General features: G+C 40.7%; 1 protein-coding gene across 1 annotated transcript; it reads left to right on the forward strand.

The window, feature by feature from the left end:
- The first annotated feature begins 1616 nt into the window (after nucleotides 1-1616).
- WNT9B (Wnt family member 9B) lies at nucleotides 1617-9789 on the forward strand. The gene is made up of 3 exons (XM_084496040.1): nucleotides 1617-1812; nucleotides 7886-8151; nucleotides 9063-9789. Exons 1-3 carry the CDS (start codon nucleotides 1632-1634, stop codon nucleotides 9537-9539), a joined length of 924 nt encoding a protein of 307 aa, XP_084352166.1. The 5' UTR covers nucleotides 1617-1631; the 3' UTR covers nucleotides 9540-9789.
- The last annotated feature ends 4215 nt before the right edge of the window (nucleotides 9790-14004 follow it).

A 14004-nucleotide genomic window follows, 5' to 3' on the forward strand; every position in this document is an offset into this window, starting at 1 on the left:
AGGTAAGACTTCAGTCTGGTCTCCTCCATTGGTTAACATTCTTTGCTTGTGAACTGGAGTGTGGTAGAGAATGTGGATTTCTGTGTTTGCTGACAGACTATTGTCTTCTCTCTGCCAGTGCAGACTGGTATTTATTGTACAGAAACATACACCTGGAGACATGACCAGTCAGACCTGGTCAGATAATTCAGCCGCAAAAGAGCCATGCTTTTAGAAGGAAGCCAACAATGATGCAGTGAGGTGAATAACCTCACATCCTGCTCTGCTCTGAGGATTTGCCTTTTTTGGTGCTGTACCAAGGTCCCAACCACTGTTAGCAAGGCATCTTCATTTGTCTTGGTCTGCACAAAAGCTGAGCTGTGCTGGGAAGATGATGGAAGAGTCACTACACCACTGGTGAGGTGCTAGCAGCAAGGTAGTCTTTGTCGACACGCTTCAGAGATTGCTCCTGTACATCCCTCCCTATCCAGCTTTGCTTGTCCAACTCCCACACTTGCTTTGTGGAGCAGCACAGCCCAGTTTGCCTGACTGGGGAGGAGGAACAAGAACCAACTGGCTCACATATTTTTTGTCCATGTTGAGCTAGCTGTGGACTTGCAAAGAAAACAGTGGCATTTGGAGAAGTCTGCAAGTGGTAATGCCAGGGCTGAGATTGATTGAAGAATAAAGATTTTCAAAGGTTTTCATTTATCTGGATGTTTCTGGTTTTGGGGGGTAGTTCTGCGATTCTTCCCTGCTTGGCAGTCAGGAGTGACACTGCAGATAAATGTTGTGCAAATGCATGATTCTTCCCAGTTTGTTTGCAGCCTTCAAATTGTGCCTCAAAGTAAAATAATTCCTTCATGTTTTCAGGCATCCAAAATATGCCAAGGGAGATAAATTTGTAAAGAAAAATCCATGAAAAGTGAAACTATTTTCAGATGTAAATCCCTGTTTTTCTCTAATTCAGAATTTAACCCTAATTTCTTGTTTAAAAAAGCTACTTGCCAACCAAACACAATACATTTTAGTTGACCCCTTCTTCCTTTATGACAAAAGTTGTGCTTGCTCTAAAAAGCTGTTTGTTAATATCTCCCTATTGGTCTTTCCTAGCTACGTCTAGTGGCATAGTACCAGTGTACACAAAACCCTGAAAGGATGTGGTTAATGTTTTATGGAGCAAGCACAGTGCTGTGGCATACAGTGAATTGTAGCACCATTTAGAAAAATGTAGGCTAAGAAACAGGTCTGTGATGGTGGAAGAACTGCACAGGAAACAAAACTAGAGGTGTGAAAACACATCCTCATGGAATCAAAAGAGCTTCCCACCTGAGGTGCATTGCTGTTGCCAACACCCATGTGTTTCTTCTTTCTCCCTGCAGTGTTAGTCTGCTACTTTGCCTTGGTGTGCAGTGGAGAGGTACAAAATCTAATCAGTTTGTACTGATTAAACTTTTGAGCTGGTAAAATACCCTAACCAGGAAATTTCTGAGTATCATTTATCCTTCCCTCTGATCACCTTTCTCTTCCATGACTGCTGTCTTCCTTGATTCAATGCTCTTTTGCTTTTTTTCAGCCTGACTGGGAAAGAAGCTCTGACCCACTTTCCTTCCTTGGGACCCTCAACAAACTCTGCCCAGGGAAAAGTTCACATGAAGCAGTGTGACTTGCTGAAGCTGTCCCGCAAGCAGAAGAGGCTTTGCCGGAGGGAGCCTGGCTTGGCAGAGACGTTGCGTGATGCCATCCGGCTTGGGATCATGGAGTGCCAGTACCAGTTTCGCAGTGAGCGCTGGAACTGCAGCCTGGAAGGACGGACTAGTCTGCTGAAGCGAGGTACAAGGTAGTCCTTTGCAGTATAAAATCTCACTTGGTGCTGTATTGCCTGGAATATGCATCTCACAGTCAGCAAAGGACATGGGGCATTAACTGGGTAGCTCAGAGATTATCTGGTTTGCCTAGGAATGAGAGCGGGGAATATAATGCAGTTTGGGCTCTTTTGCCACAGAATAGACAAGTGCCTTATCCTCATCCTTCCTTAGCGGTTTGTCATGGTTTGAAATATAAAAGAAAGTTCATACCCTTGTCTTTTGGAATTTTGTCCAAAACTGGAGTTTCCTTTGTTGATCATCTTTCTTGGCTGTCAATCAGGAATGATGCTCTGAAAAATAAGAATTAGTGCCTTATTTCAAGGGAAATTTTAAGACAAGACTTTTTTTTTTTTTTTTTTTTTTTTTTTTGAGGTCTTTGGATGTAAACCTTGGCTGTTCTCTGATACAGAATTTAATCCTAATTTTCAACTTAAAAAGCCATTTATCAGCTCTAATGCATTTCAGTGCACATTTACAGATACCTCGTAAGACTTTTTGTCGTATATTTGGAGTTTCCACAAAAGTTCAGATACAGCAAACAGAAGAGTCAATGGCTTCTGCTTCACAGAAGGCTTTAGGGGAAGAAAATGTCCTGTAAGTGCTGTATTTGAGGTAGGAGACAGCATAATAAATCTTCTAAATTAAAAGAAGTTGAGGTAAACTAAATGAGGATAGATCCTGAAAGCATTTCTTAATGTGGTTTCACAGAGCATGCATATACACTCTTCTGAATCTGTCCTCATCCAAATAGTACCTGACCAACCTATTACTGAGCTTCAGTTCTTCAGTAATATTTAGTAACATATGCTGAGTTTCAGACTTCAGTATTACCCAGTTTCAGCCCCTCAATAATATTAATGAATAAAAGTTAGCAAAAAAGCAGATGAATAACTTTGATGAAATTAAAATGTTAATTAGCATTGGAATTGAAACATTATAACATTTCAATTTAAAATTATCAAATTTTATTCAGTTAAATATATTAATATTTTAGTAAACTTCAGCACATACAAGGTTAGATTTAGTTTATTGCAAACTTCTATTGTGAATTTTTAAGCTCATGAAAAAGCTGTTCATGATCATTTTGAGTGACTTTCTGACATGTCTGCCTCCATCAACCTCAAAGAACTTGAAAATGACAATTGAATAATCCTCATCTTCAAATAGCTGGAAAACATTTAATTATCTTGTGGTGGCATGCCTCAACATTTCCATGGACTCCAGATTGACAAAATAAAATATCACCTGTAATTTAAAACCTGTTTTGGCAGATGAGGATAAGTGTTTGAAAACTTTTATTACACAATCTTAAGGATCAAATGATGATTTAATACAGTAAAGTATGCTGTGTACATCCCCTGTATGAGAGGACAGTTGGCTGGAAGCAATTATTAGTTCTCATTTTCCTTTAACTTGCAAACAGGTTAGTTTCTTTCACAAAGAAGACGAACATTTTCAGCTGCTGCTTTTGATGTGTTTCTCACAAATTCCTAATGCTGTTTTGTTGCTGCTTTGGAAATCATCAGTCAGAAAACGGGCTATTTTCCTTTCACCCAAGTAGTGATGAAGAGTTTTAGAAAAGATTAGATAATTTGATATTGTCATGGTTGTAGAGAAGCCATCAAGAAAAGCATTCACATAACAGTCTTTAATGGTCCTACCAGTGAAAAAGAGGAGAAAAGATCATGTTCTGGTGAGACAGTTCATTTTTATAGTAGATGAAAAGCCACACTTAATTTGTAGTCACAACTAAAAAAATTCAGTGTCTGGCTAGGATCACAGATGTTTTTCCTGCTTCTCGAGATGCCACAATCTTATTTTTTGTATTTGCATATTTTTAATATATATATGTATATGTATACCATGGGTTTTCTGGTTTTTGAAATGCCAGCTTTATTTTCACCATCTGCTTCATTTGTTGCTTTATTACATAACTACAATAGTCACACAAGGATTGCAGGTTATGCAAGAGAAGTTTCCTAGTTGTATCCAGAAGACTGTCAATGTAAAGCAACAAATGAAGTAGATGGTGAAAATAAAGCTGGCATTTCAAATACATAGCATGTATATATACATATTTACATATACACACACATCATCCTTCATACCATACCTACAATCCTTCTATGACTATTGCAGTCATGTATAGTTGCTATTGCTTTCCGCTGATCCATGTAAAATTTCCCTTCATTCCTTCTCCACTTTTTAAAAAATCAGTGAAAATAGAGGGATTTAAAATGATCCCAGAAAGACATTGCAAGCCATCTTTTTGCATGGTGGCAGTTGGTGTCTTTATGTAAAGCTTGTGAAATAGTGATGAGTTTTTTGGTTTCCAAGGTGTGGCATAAATGTGGTCAGTTGCTGCTGGAGGTCAGGCAGGCTATATTTCATCTCAAACAAAATGATGATTTGGGGAAAATAATACCTATAGCAAAGACAGCTCAGATCCAGACATTCAGAAAAATCCTTGAGAACTGAGCACTCCACAATCCTCTCTCCATTTCTTTGCTTCATGTTGTTTAGATTATTTGATGTTCTAACAGTGGTTTCACTGATGTTGTGAAGAAGTTGGAATGATACAGCACAGGAGCAGTGGCTCAGAGAGGTCGTAGAATTTCCATCCCCGGAGACTTTCAAAACTCAGTTGGACAAAGTCTTGGACAACTTGATTGGAGTTAGCCCTGCTTCGAGCAGGAGGTTGGGCTAAAGATCTTGAGAAGTCCTTTTTTTCTAAAGCTTTATACAGTTCTATACCTCTCTGGTCTTTGGTTGTTGGTGTATTTTATTTATTTCTTTATTTATTTTTTTCCCAGAGAGTTGTTTCTTCCACTTGCTCTGAAATGTTCACACTGTCTTTACTGTAGTATCTTCAAATCTTCAACCTTGAGCATCTTTCCTTTGGCAGAATCACCGTATGGCTAAACTCCTCCCATTACAGTTTTTATTGTGGTCTAGAGCACACCATACCACAGACCAGTGTCTTACCATCACAGCAAATGTCATTCTGTATTTATAGGCTGCTAAGTTAGAGAAATGATTCAAGGGAGCTCAGAGGAAGACTTGGAAACGTGCAAGGTCCTATCAAGAGTAGATGGCTTGTTTCAGCATCTTGAAATTCAACTTTGTGCTGTTTGTTTGTAATTGAACCTACTACTGCCCCCAAAAGATGTCTGTGTTTAGATGTTCCCCCTTGCACAGTATGTTTAAGATTTTATTATAGTCACTAGCCACCTAGTGAATATAGGGGCAGGAGAGGGAGTCATCCCTTAAACAGACTCTGACAGCCAGGTTCCACTGGCTGTGGTTACAAGAGTGCCATTGACATAGTGGGAGGATAGATACCTAGCACACATGGAGAAAGCTCCGTTTAGATCTTCTCAATAACGTATTTGTTGGAGTTGATTCCTGCTCATTTGTGCTATACCCTTCTGAAAATACATTTTAAACAGCTGCTCTGTTGTTTATTGTTATTCAACAAAGCCTTAAGAATGCTTCATTTTCTCTTTACTCATGTGCTTGTGAATTAATTAAATGGGGATCAGTCCCTTACAATGAATGAGAAGGAATCATAGATTTTTCAGACAAGCATTTGATACTGAACCTCTGCCATAAAAGGAGATGGGAGGGAGGAGAAGAAGGACATGATTTGAAAGTATGCTCGTTATCTTCAGTTACTGCTGTCTGCAATGGTCTGACCACAAGCAATGGTCTCTGATTTCAAGAGGGTTGATATCTGGCCAGCAGTTACGTGGAATACCACAGAAAGAACCAAACCATCACTACTCAGAAATAGCAGAAGCAGTGTGGTGTTCCACAAAGTCAGATTTAGCAGAGTATGTGGAGCTGACTGGTACTTCTAGCTTTATATGGTATGAGAAAGTGTTTCTAAAATGCACTCCTCTCTTCTGGTATCAGTATCTCGTATAGGATATTGGGAATCTGGTAAGGATTTGGAGATCAGCTACTGGAACTGTTTTTCAAGTTTAGGATTCCAAATGTATCTCATCCTTTCTTAGCTTCTTCTTTTGAGTTAACCAGTGTTCAAAAACGTGTGAGCATTGTTTTGCTATTCAAAATCTGTAATGACTGAATCCCATATGAGTTTTTCCAAAACTTTAGATGGATTTGGTGACATTTTTCCATTATTCTTCCAGTACCCTCAAACATTTACAGAGCATTGTCAATCAGAGAGCTTAGCTGGAAGTTACTTGTCCCTTGTTATTTGTGATACAACAACTTACATGTGGAGGCAGGAAGAAGTTTGTTGATTGAACTACTTGACTTCCTCAATATTTTCTTGTCTCTCTCATGTCTGGACCGTTGCTAGATATTTCTTTTAAAATTTCTGAATTTGAACAATCACGCATGAAGTCTGTCTTGAATTTGCAAATACAGCCTCTCCATTATGTGTATAATTAGTCAATTTGTCATTCTTCTTACTGATGGTTATCAGAAGAACTATTTGTCCTCTTCTGTGGTCAGATTTATGGTGACCTCACCCGGATCTCAACAGTCATTGGTCTGATCTGTTATTACAGCTGGATGGGAATTCTTTGAGGGAATAGAATGATGGAAAGATTTGAGGTTGGACTGGATGAATTCTAGAGGTTCTTTCCAACCTTTGCACAAAGCAGGGCTCACTGCAGACTAGATCAGATCTCTGTGGTTCTCTCTTTCATGTTTTTAGGGGAACAGATTTGTTTCCTTCTGATGTGGAAAGAAATTTTGAATTTTCCAGTGTGGAATATTTGTTTTCTTCAATATGTTTCCCTCCATGCAATGTACAAGTGTATTTTTCATAAACCAACAGTTGTCTGGTTTTGGCCAGTCTTTTCCATTCCTGCATTCTGAGATGTTGATTAGTTGCCTTTCTCATCCTTGGTCTGCTTCCTAAATTATGGACTTGTTAAACAATATTCCATTCAAAATTTTCCACTGGTTTTAATTTTTGCAGATAAACTCTGGAGGAAATGTTAAGATTTTCCAATGAGTTAAACAGGAAAATAAAATATTTTGGGTTTGGGTGAGGTATGTGCCAATCAGTGCTTTCTGGGACATCTGTGGAGCTCATGGATATCATGTCACATGGCCATTCCTATCTGATCTTATGTCTTCAGGCATTTTCTGTTCAGGCATTGTATTTTCTTACATGGTTTATATGTTGTGGTGTGTCATGGTCATATCTATCAGGGTGAACATAGCCTGTCTGGGAAGCCTGGTTTAAAAAGGAGAACAGCTTCAGAAAACAGCACCACAGTCGCTGGGAGTCTCTTTACAGAGAAGTTATAAAATCCACTTATATGCTGGAGATTCTGTCCTTGCCAAAGATGTTCTTCCAACATGTAACCTTTCCCAATCAAACTACTTGTCATCTTTCAATATGAAATACCACTAGTAAGTCAAAATAGTCCCAAGCAAAAACATTTTGAAATAAATGATATGTATATTACTGTATTTTTAAAATACGTTTTTCAGTCTCTACTAAATAGTTCATAATTTTAAACATGATTATATGAACACAGTGGTTATGATTACGTGAACATATTATGATTATTATGTGAACATTATTATGAACAATAGTTTGTTCATGATTTTAAACTCTTTAAAATAATTCATGATTTTAGACAACAACATGTTTTCAGTGACTGCCCCTATTCACCTATCAGCTCTGCGGTGAGGAAGGGGGACAAATAGAGTTTCATGACTGTCACTTTTTGTAGTTACACATTTTCCCAGGACTGTTTGCATATTGCCTTTCTAATTCCTTGATTCATGAGTGGTCTTCTGTCTCCATGTTGAATCAGTCTCAGTCACCAGGTGAGACTGGGATGTTAATATACCAGTTGCTTCAAACCTGATATTGGCTTTCTGTGATAGGATTTATGTGCAGGTAATGGAATAATTTTGTCTCTTTTGTCTGTAAGCCAAGTACTGTGCTTGGTATTAGCTCATGGACAGACAGGAGAGCCAGTGAGGTGGATGAACACCTTATTTTGCCTTTCTTGCACCTACCCTCTCATAATCCTTCTCCTGTGCAGGTTTTAAGGAAACTGCCTTCCTATATGCAGTGTCTTCTGCAGCTCTCACCCACTCATTGGCCAGAGCATGTAGTGCTGGGCGCATGGAGCGCTGCACCTGTGATGACTCCCCAGACCTGGAGAACCGCAAGGCCTGGCAATGGGGTGTTTGTGGAGACAACCTCAAATACAGCACAAAGTTCCTGAAAAAATTCCTGGGTCAGAAGAGGATTGGCAAAGACCTACGGGCCAAGGTGGACATCCACAACACCAATGTTGGCATCAAGGTGAGGAGTTGCAGCATCAGGCCTAAAGAGAAGTTAGGGTTCAGTGCAAGTCTTCCAACCCATCCTCAGCCAAGGTTGTTTGTGAGAGGAGTATTTACTGCCCCTAGTCAGAAACCAGACCCTTGTTTACCTGTGTGTTTTGGCTCTCAGTTTTGTAGAGAGAGCTCCCTGGAAAGTCTCCTGAATTATGATATAAGGAGTTAGATGTTTGGAATAGGAGAGTAGCAAGCTATACCCTCTACCAATATCAAAGGCTGAGTGGTAGTAATATGCAGTACAGTAACAGCTGTGAAACTCACTGGCTGAATTACTGTGTTGGTTATGTGATGGCCAGAGGGAGGTTTGACAACAGGAGAGCTTCAGTGTTGGTATGAAGTATGACGCAGATGAAGGATTGATACTATTGAGATCATTTATGAGTCCAGAGGAGATTTGCTATGTCTGTGTGATTTGCTATGGACCTAGTCATGTTACAGTGTTGGGTTAGGGAGGCCATTAGATCAAGCATTTTGGCTTATATATTACAGGCTACTGACTTAACATTATTTCTATATATTGAGTCCAATTACTTGTTTGATTAGAGCACTGTCTTGATTTGAATATGCTAAGAGTGGGAATTGACCATGCTGGAGATACACAGTTTCATGGTTGACTACTCCTGCTGTTCCAAACATATGCTTAGTAAGAATTTGACTAGCTTCAATATTCAGACATTTATAATCATTCAGGCTTTAACTTTCTGACCAACTCTGTAGAAATTCCTTTATTTTTTCATTTTATTTCTGTAAAATAGGAATAATGTCAATAAAACTGAAGTACTCTCGGGCTGCCTGCAATTGAGGTGTAATCTCTACCCAGAACCAGGCTCGTGGTCCTGGCAGATAATGATTACTGCTTCTCTTCCTCATCAGGCTGTGAAAAATGGTCTCAAAACCACATGCAAGTGCCATGGCGTCTCTGGTTCATGTGCTGTCCGGACATGTTGGAAGCAGCTTTCACCTTTCCATGAGGTTGGACGACTGCTCAAGTTACGCTATGATGATGCTGTCAAGGTCTTCAGCACCACCAATGATGCTGTGGGCCACTCAGAGCTGGCCAGCCCACAGAGACACAGCCATTCCACCAAGCACCCTGCTTCACCCCGTGCCACTGACCTGGTGTATGTGGAGGACTCCCCCAGTTTCTGCCGGCCCAGCAAATACTCCCTGGGAACTGCTGGGAGGACCTGCTCTCGCGAGGGCAACTGTGACAGCATGTGTTGTGGACGAGGCTATAACACCCAGAGCCGGTTGGTTACCTTCTCTTGCCACTGTCAGGTGCAGTGGTGTTGCTATGTTGAGTGCCAACAGTGCATGCAGGAAGAGGTGGTCTACAGCTGCAAGCAGTAAAATCAGCTCTAGAGGGTCAAAACAAATCCTAGAGTACAAGAAAGAAGGATGGAGAATGGGACATAATTCTCTACTGTGGGGTAAGGGAAAAAGCAAGCACCAAAAATGTCTAGTGCTCCTGTTATCGCAGTGCTGAGATCCCCAAAGCTGGGGACAGCCCCTGTATGAGGGGTGAAAACCAGAAGTTTTGCCAGGTAACAGATCAGGAAGGAGGGAAAGAGAAAGGTAGTAATAAGGGGGTAGCAGAACCACTGAGGCAGTCAAAATCTCTCTCTTGAGCTTGTACTCACAATTGCAGGAATATTTCCCCCCCATCATCCCTCACTTGCACAAATATAAATGCATTGTGGTGGTCAAACTGAAATAATGAGGGCTTGCACCCTGTTTCGTGGAGACAAGAGAAGAAAGGGACTGGAGAGGCAACTGAGCAGAGACTGGATTCTGATGTAGCAGAGACAGGCATGTTCCTGCACCAAGGCAAAATGACTCTGGCAACAGGGGATTTTAAGTTATGTTCTCTGGAAGCTGGTTGAATCTTCCCTGCTTTGAACTCAAATACACTGTTGAGTAGCTTCATTTTGATGCAAGAATTGTGCCTCAGAAATACCACTTTACAAAGAAATGAAGCTCATGTCCATCTTATGCACAATGTGGGCATTAGACTTCAAGCACATTGTAACCATGTTTTAACCTTGCTGTACACAGGAAACTTGGAACTGTATCTGATAAAATGCATGTATCACAGAACTCAGCTGAGGTCCGTGAAGTAATAATCCTTTGCAGCATACTGCCTCACAGGAGGTTGTTTTGTGGTGGTGGATCCAGGGTGATGGTGCTAATTATGCATCTATTTTGTTTTTGTCGCTGTTGTTGTTTTTCCCGATCAAACTTTCATTGCCTCTTTTGTCTTAAATGTATGACTCTGCCCTGGTGCCCAGTGTGCATCACATCCCACAATTCTGCCCTGTGCAAATGAGAAGTAAGATTTCTGAAAGGGAATTAAGAACTACAGTAACTGGAGCATTTAAAAAATGTGCAAGTCATAAATGACAATCTCTGCACTGAGAAGGTAGATATATCTAGACAATAGAGGCATCTAACATGAGAGAAGGTGACCTGGGAGAAGAGCACTGTCCAGAGAAGCACAGAACCACAGACTGGTTGAGGCTGAAAGAGACAACAGTTTCAGCTCTCTCAGCCTTTCCTGAGGAGAAGAAGCTCCAGTCCCTGGAGAGATGCTCCAGTCCCTTCATCATCTTTGTGGCCTCTTTGCTGGACTGTCTCCAGTATGCCCATGTCTCGCTTGTAGTGAGGAGCCCAGAACGGGACATTGCTCCAGATGTGGCCTCACCAGTGCTAGGATCACCTCTTTCAACCTGCTGGCAATGCCTAATGCAGCCTAATGTTAGCCTTCTTTGTGGCAAGGGCACACTGGCTATTCCTGTAATCCTATTACAGAATTGTCATACCTTGGCATCGAGTCGTGTTTTTCTGGTTAACTTTAAGTTGAGCACAATGGAAGCAGCCTGTTTTGTGTCTTAGTTTGTGTCTTAAAATACAGTCTTGGGAATGGCAGTGAGGCAGTCTCTGACCTGGCCTCCATGCACACATAGAGGTGTGGAGCACAACCTGAGTGCTGAGTTTACAGTTAGTTAGAGGTTCCCAGTTTGTATGGTGAGAAGCTCTGGAGGGCCCCTGAGAAAGCAAAGGTGCTGTATTTACTTATCCTTGGTAATGGTTATAAGTCAGTGAGCAGGATGCTGCTGTGGAGTTTGGATAATGCTAAAAAGAATATTTAAATACTCATCCTCAGATCAAAATTCAGAGGCAATATAATGGATGAAGATGCTGGTTTACGTCATCTGGATCAACTGAGCCATAGGCTGAACTGGGCAGGGTTTCAATGGGGTTCAGTTCTCCTAAAGTGCAGTGAGATCTCACCTGCGTGCTCCAGCTTTTGAGTGTTCATTTACACATTGAAAAATTACTTTGCAGTGGTAAATGTGTACTCACATTATCTTGACATTGTTTCTCTTTGGTTTTTACAACTATTCTTGATTTCTGCTTCATAAAAGGATGGGAGAGAACTGGCTCAAAGCAGATCTAGCCATTAACTAACTGTTTAGAGGCCATTAACACCTTCCCTTTGGCTATCTACAGGTCTCTTAATGGGTTTATTACTCTTTACTCCTTGTTCTGGCTTAAGTTGACTTGAACTGAATTAAAGTGTTTATGACAGATATAATGCTGAAAATTGGGTTAATTGGCCTTTTTAAATACCCCAGAAAAAATTGGGATACTTGATGAAAAAGTATCCCAATGAATTAAAATTGTTAGGAACAGGAATCATAGGTGAAGGGACAAAGGAACTAGCTCTCATCTGTACTATTTATCCCAGGCAGCTTGCTCTACTGACCTCCTGGCTTGCACAGCATCTGAGGGCAGAGAAGTATCCTGTCACTTAAGGGTTATTTGTCAATGTTATATTGACACATTTACTATGTCATTACATGGAGCGTTCTCATTTAAACAGGGACTGGGACCTGGGCAGATGGAGAAAGCACAGTTGGATATCAAAGAATGATATCCAACTGTTAGTAGATAAGGACTTGTTACTGTTAGGTCAGAGGTTGGACTAGGTGATCTTGGAGGTCTTTTCCAACCTAGACGATTCTGTGGTTCTGTGATCCACCACTCTGTCCTTTTGCCTTAAAAAATTACATTTCTTGGTTGCCCAATGGACCAGTAAATTCTGGGCATGCACTAAACACTCTCTACACTGAGATCTCATAATCTGAGGGCAGGTAGGATGCTCCTAGGTGGTGGAAACTATTCCTGATGAACTCATTCTGTTTTATTCCCTCTTTGGGCTAATGTTGACAGAGTGAACTAAGGGGATTCCATTAGACACATTACTATACATTGGGATTCACACATTATATAAGTCGTGCCTGTCTAATCAGCACGGTCACTGCAGGCAAGAGCTCAGGATGGAACTGTTTTTCTACAACAGTACATTCTGTCTCCAGCTTTGCCATGAAATTGTTTTAATAAAAAAAATCCACTTCTTTAATCTTCTAGTAATGTTATCTGAGTCAGTGTTAGCTGCTGACAGATGGATTTCAGGAAGGGGTTATGAATCTGCTCTCTCATTTAGGAAAAGAGTAGGCTTTTTATGTCTCAAGGAGTGTCAGGTCTTCACTTTAGAGCTTTGTGTTTAGTGAGCTCTAGGTGACCCTGCTGAGTAGCGCTGTGATTGACCCTTACAGTAGGAACAGTTAAGCTGTGCACTGGGAGCTATGGTCTATGGAACTCTGATGCATTCCTGCCCTGCAAAACCAACAGGACCTACTGAAGAAGATCTACAATTCATCTCACGTATAACTGAAAGTCTGCTTTCTCCCCTACCCACTTACTCCTGTCACAGAGTAGAAGTTGAAAGCTGGTTGAGGTGGCTGATGGGCTACAGGCTAGATGGTAGCCTCATTGGACGTGGCTGGTGTTTGTAGAGCCCTTGAGGTCCTCCCCAGTTACCTGCAGAATGAGCTCATTTTGAAGTGAAGCTTTTTGCCTTGCTCGGACTTGCTTCTCTTTTCTACTCCTGAAAAACAAACAACAACAACAAGAAAAAACGCACTGTATGCAAGTCAGTTGGTCTTCTCCAATGACCTGGTCTTGCTCTGCAGTGAGCATGGAAGGAAACACTTTTCACTTTCCTGTCAAGAGCATTTTAAATTGGTAGGCTTCTTTCACCCATCCTAAAGGCAAGTCTGGCTTTCACACAGTGAAAAGTGTTATTTTAGTAATATCCTTTTTCTGTCTCCCAAGTGTAATGCTTCAAGCAGGGGGTGAGTGCATTTCAGAGGCATGTTAGGTGTTGTGCACAACAGGCTAAAAGACAAGACCAGAAAGATGGTAAGATGATTATTTAGGCAGAGAGGAATATGGTCAGACTGGTAGAACTTGCAGCTTAGGTTATTTGTATCTTTTGTGGCTGAAACACTGATGTTAGTGGGAAACAGAGGATAGACTTGTGGCAAAAGGACTAGATGCCTGTATTTAGGCAACTAGATCAAGCCCCCTCAATGTGGATATTTTGGGTTCAGTTGGGCCTCTGACGTTTTTTCAGGCAAAGAGATGTTTGGGTCTCTGACGTTTTTTCAGGCAAAGATTCAAGGCAGGACGAATCCTTAGTATGAAAAAAAAAAAATATATATATATATATATTTTTTTTTTAACGTATAGCTCCTGTCATATGGACATTCATGCTTTTGAGATGGTGTCACCAAGTTCCTTGTCACTGAAAATCCTGGATCTTTTGAAATGTGCAGGGATTACCTCTAGTTATTTATTTCATTTTTTTTTTTCCAAACCATGATCTATTTTGCCATTTGACCCATGAGCTATTGTAACTGGCATCACATTGTTTTTGTCTAGTCTTGCTACCAGGGATTATGAGATGGCA

This window comes from Aythya ferina, assembly GCF_964211825.1.
Source record: "Aythya ferina genome assembly, chromosome: 23".
Classification (NCBI taxonomy): domain Eukaryota; kingdom Metazoa; phylum Chordata; class Aves; order Anseriformes; family Anatidae; genus Aythya; species Aythya ferina.

Excerpts from the sequence above, each read along its gene's own strand:
- WNT9B (XM_084496040.1), top strand. The coding sequence starts at position 1,632 with ATGAAGCAGTGTGACTTGCTGAAGCTGTCCCGCAAGCAGAAGAGGCTT. Across the intron at positions 1,813-7,885 it reads GACTAGTCTGCTGAAGCGAG|GTTTTAAGGAAACTGCCTTC; the intron begins GTACAAGGTAGT and ends TCTCCTGTGCAG. Across the intron at positions 8,152-9,062 it reads ACACCAATGTTGGCATCAAG|GCTGTGAAAAATGGTCTCAA; the intron begins GTGAGGAGTTGC and ends CTTCCTCATCAG.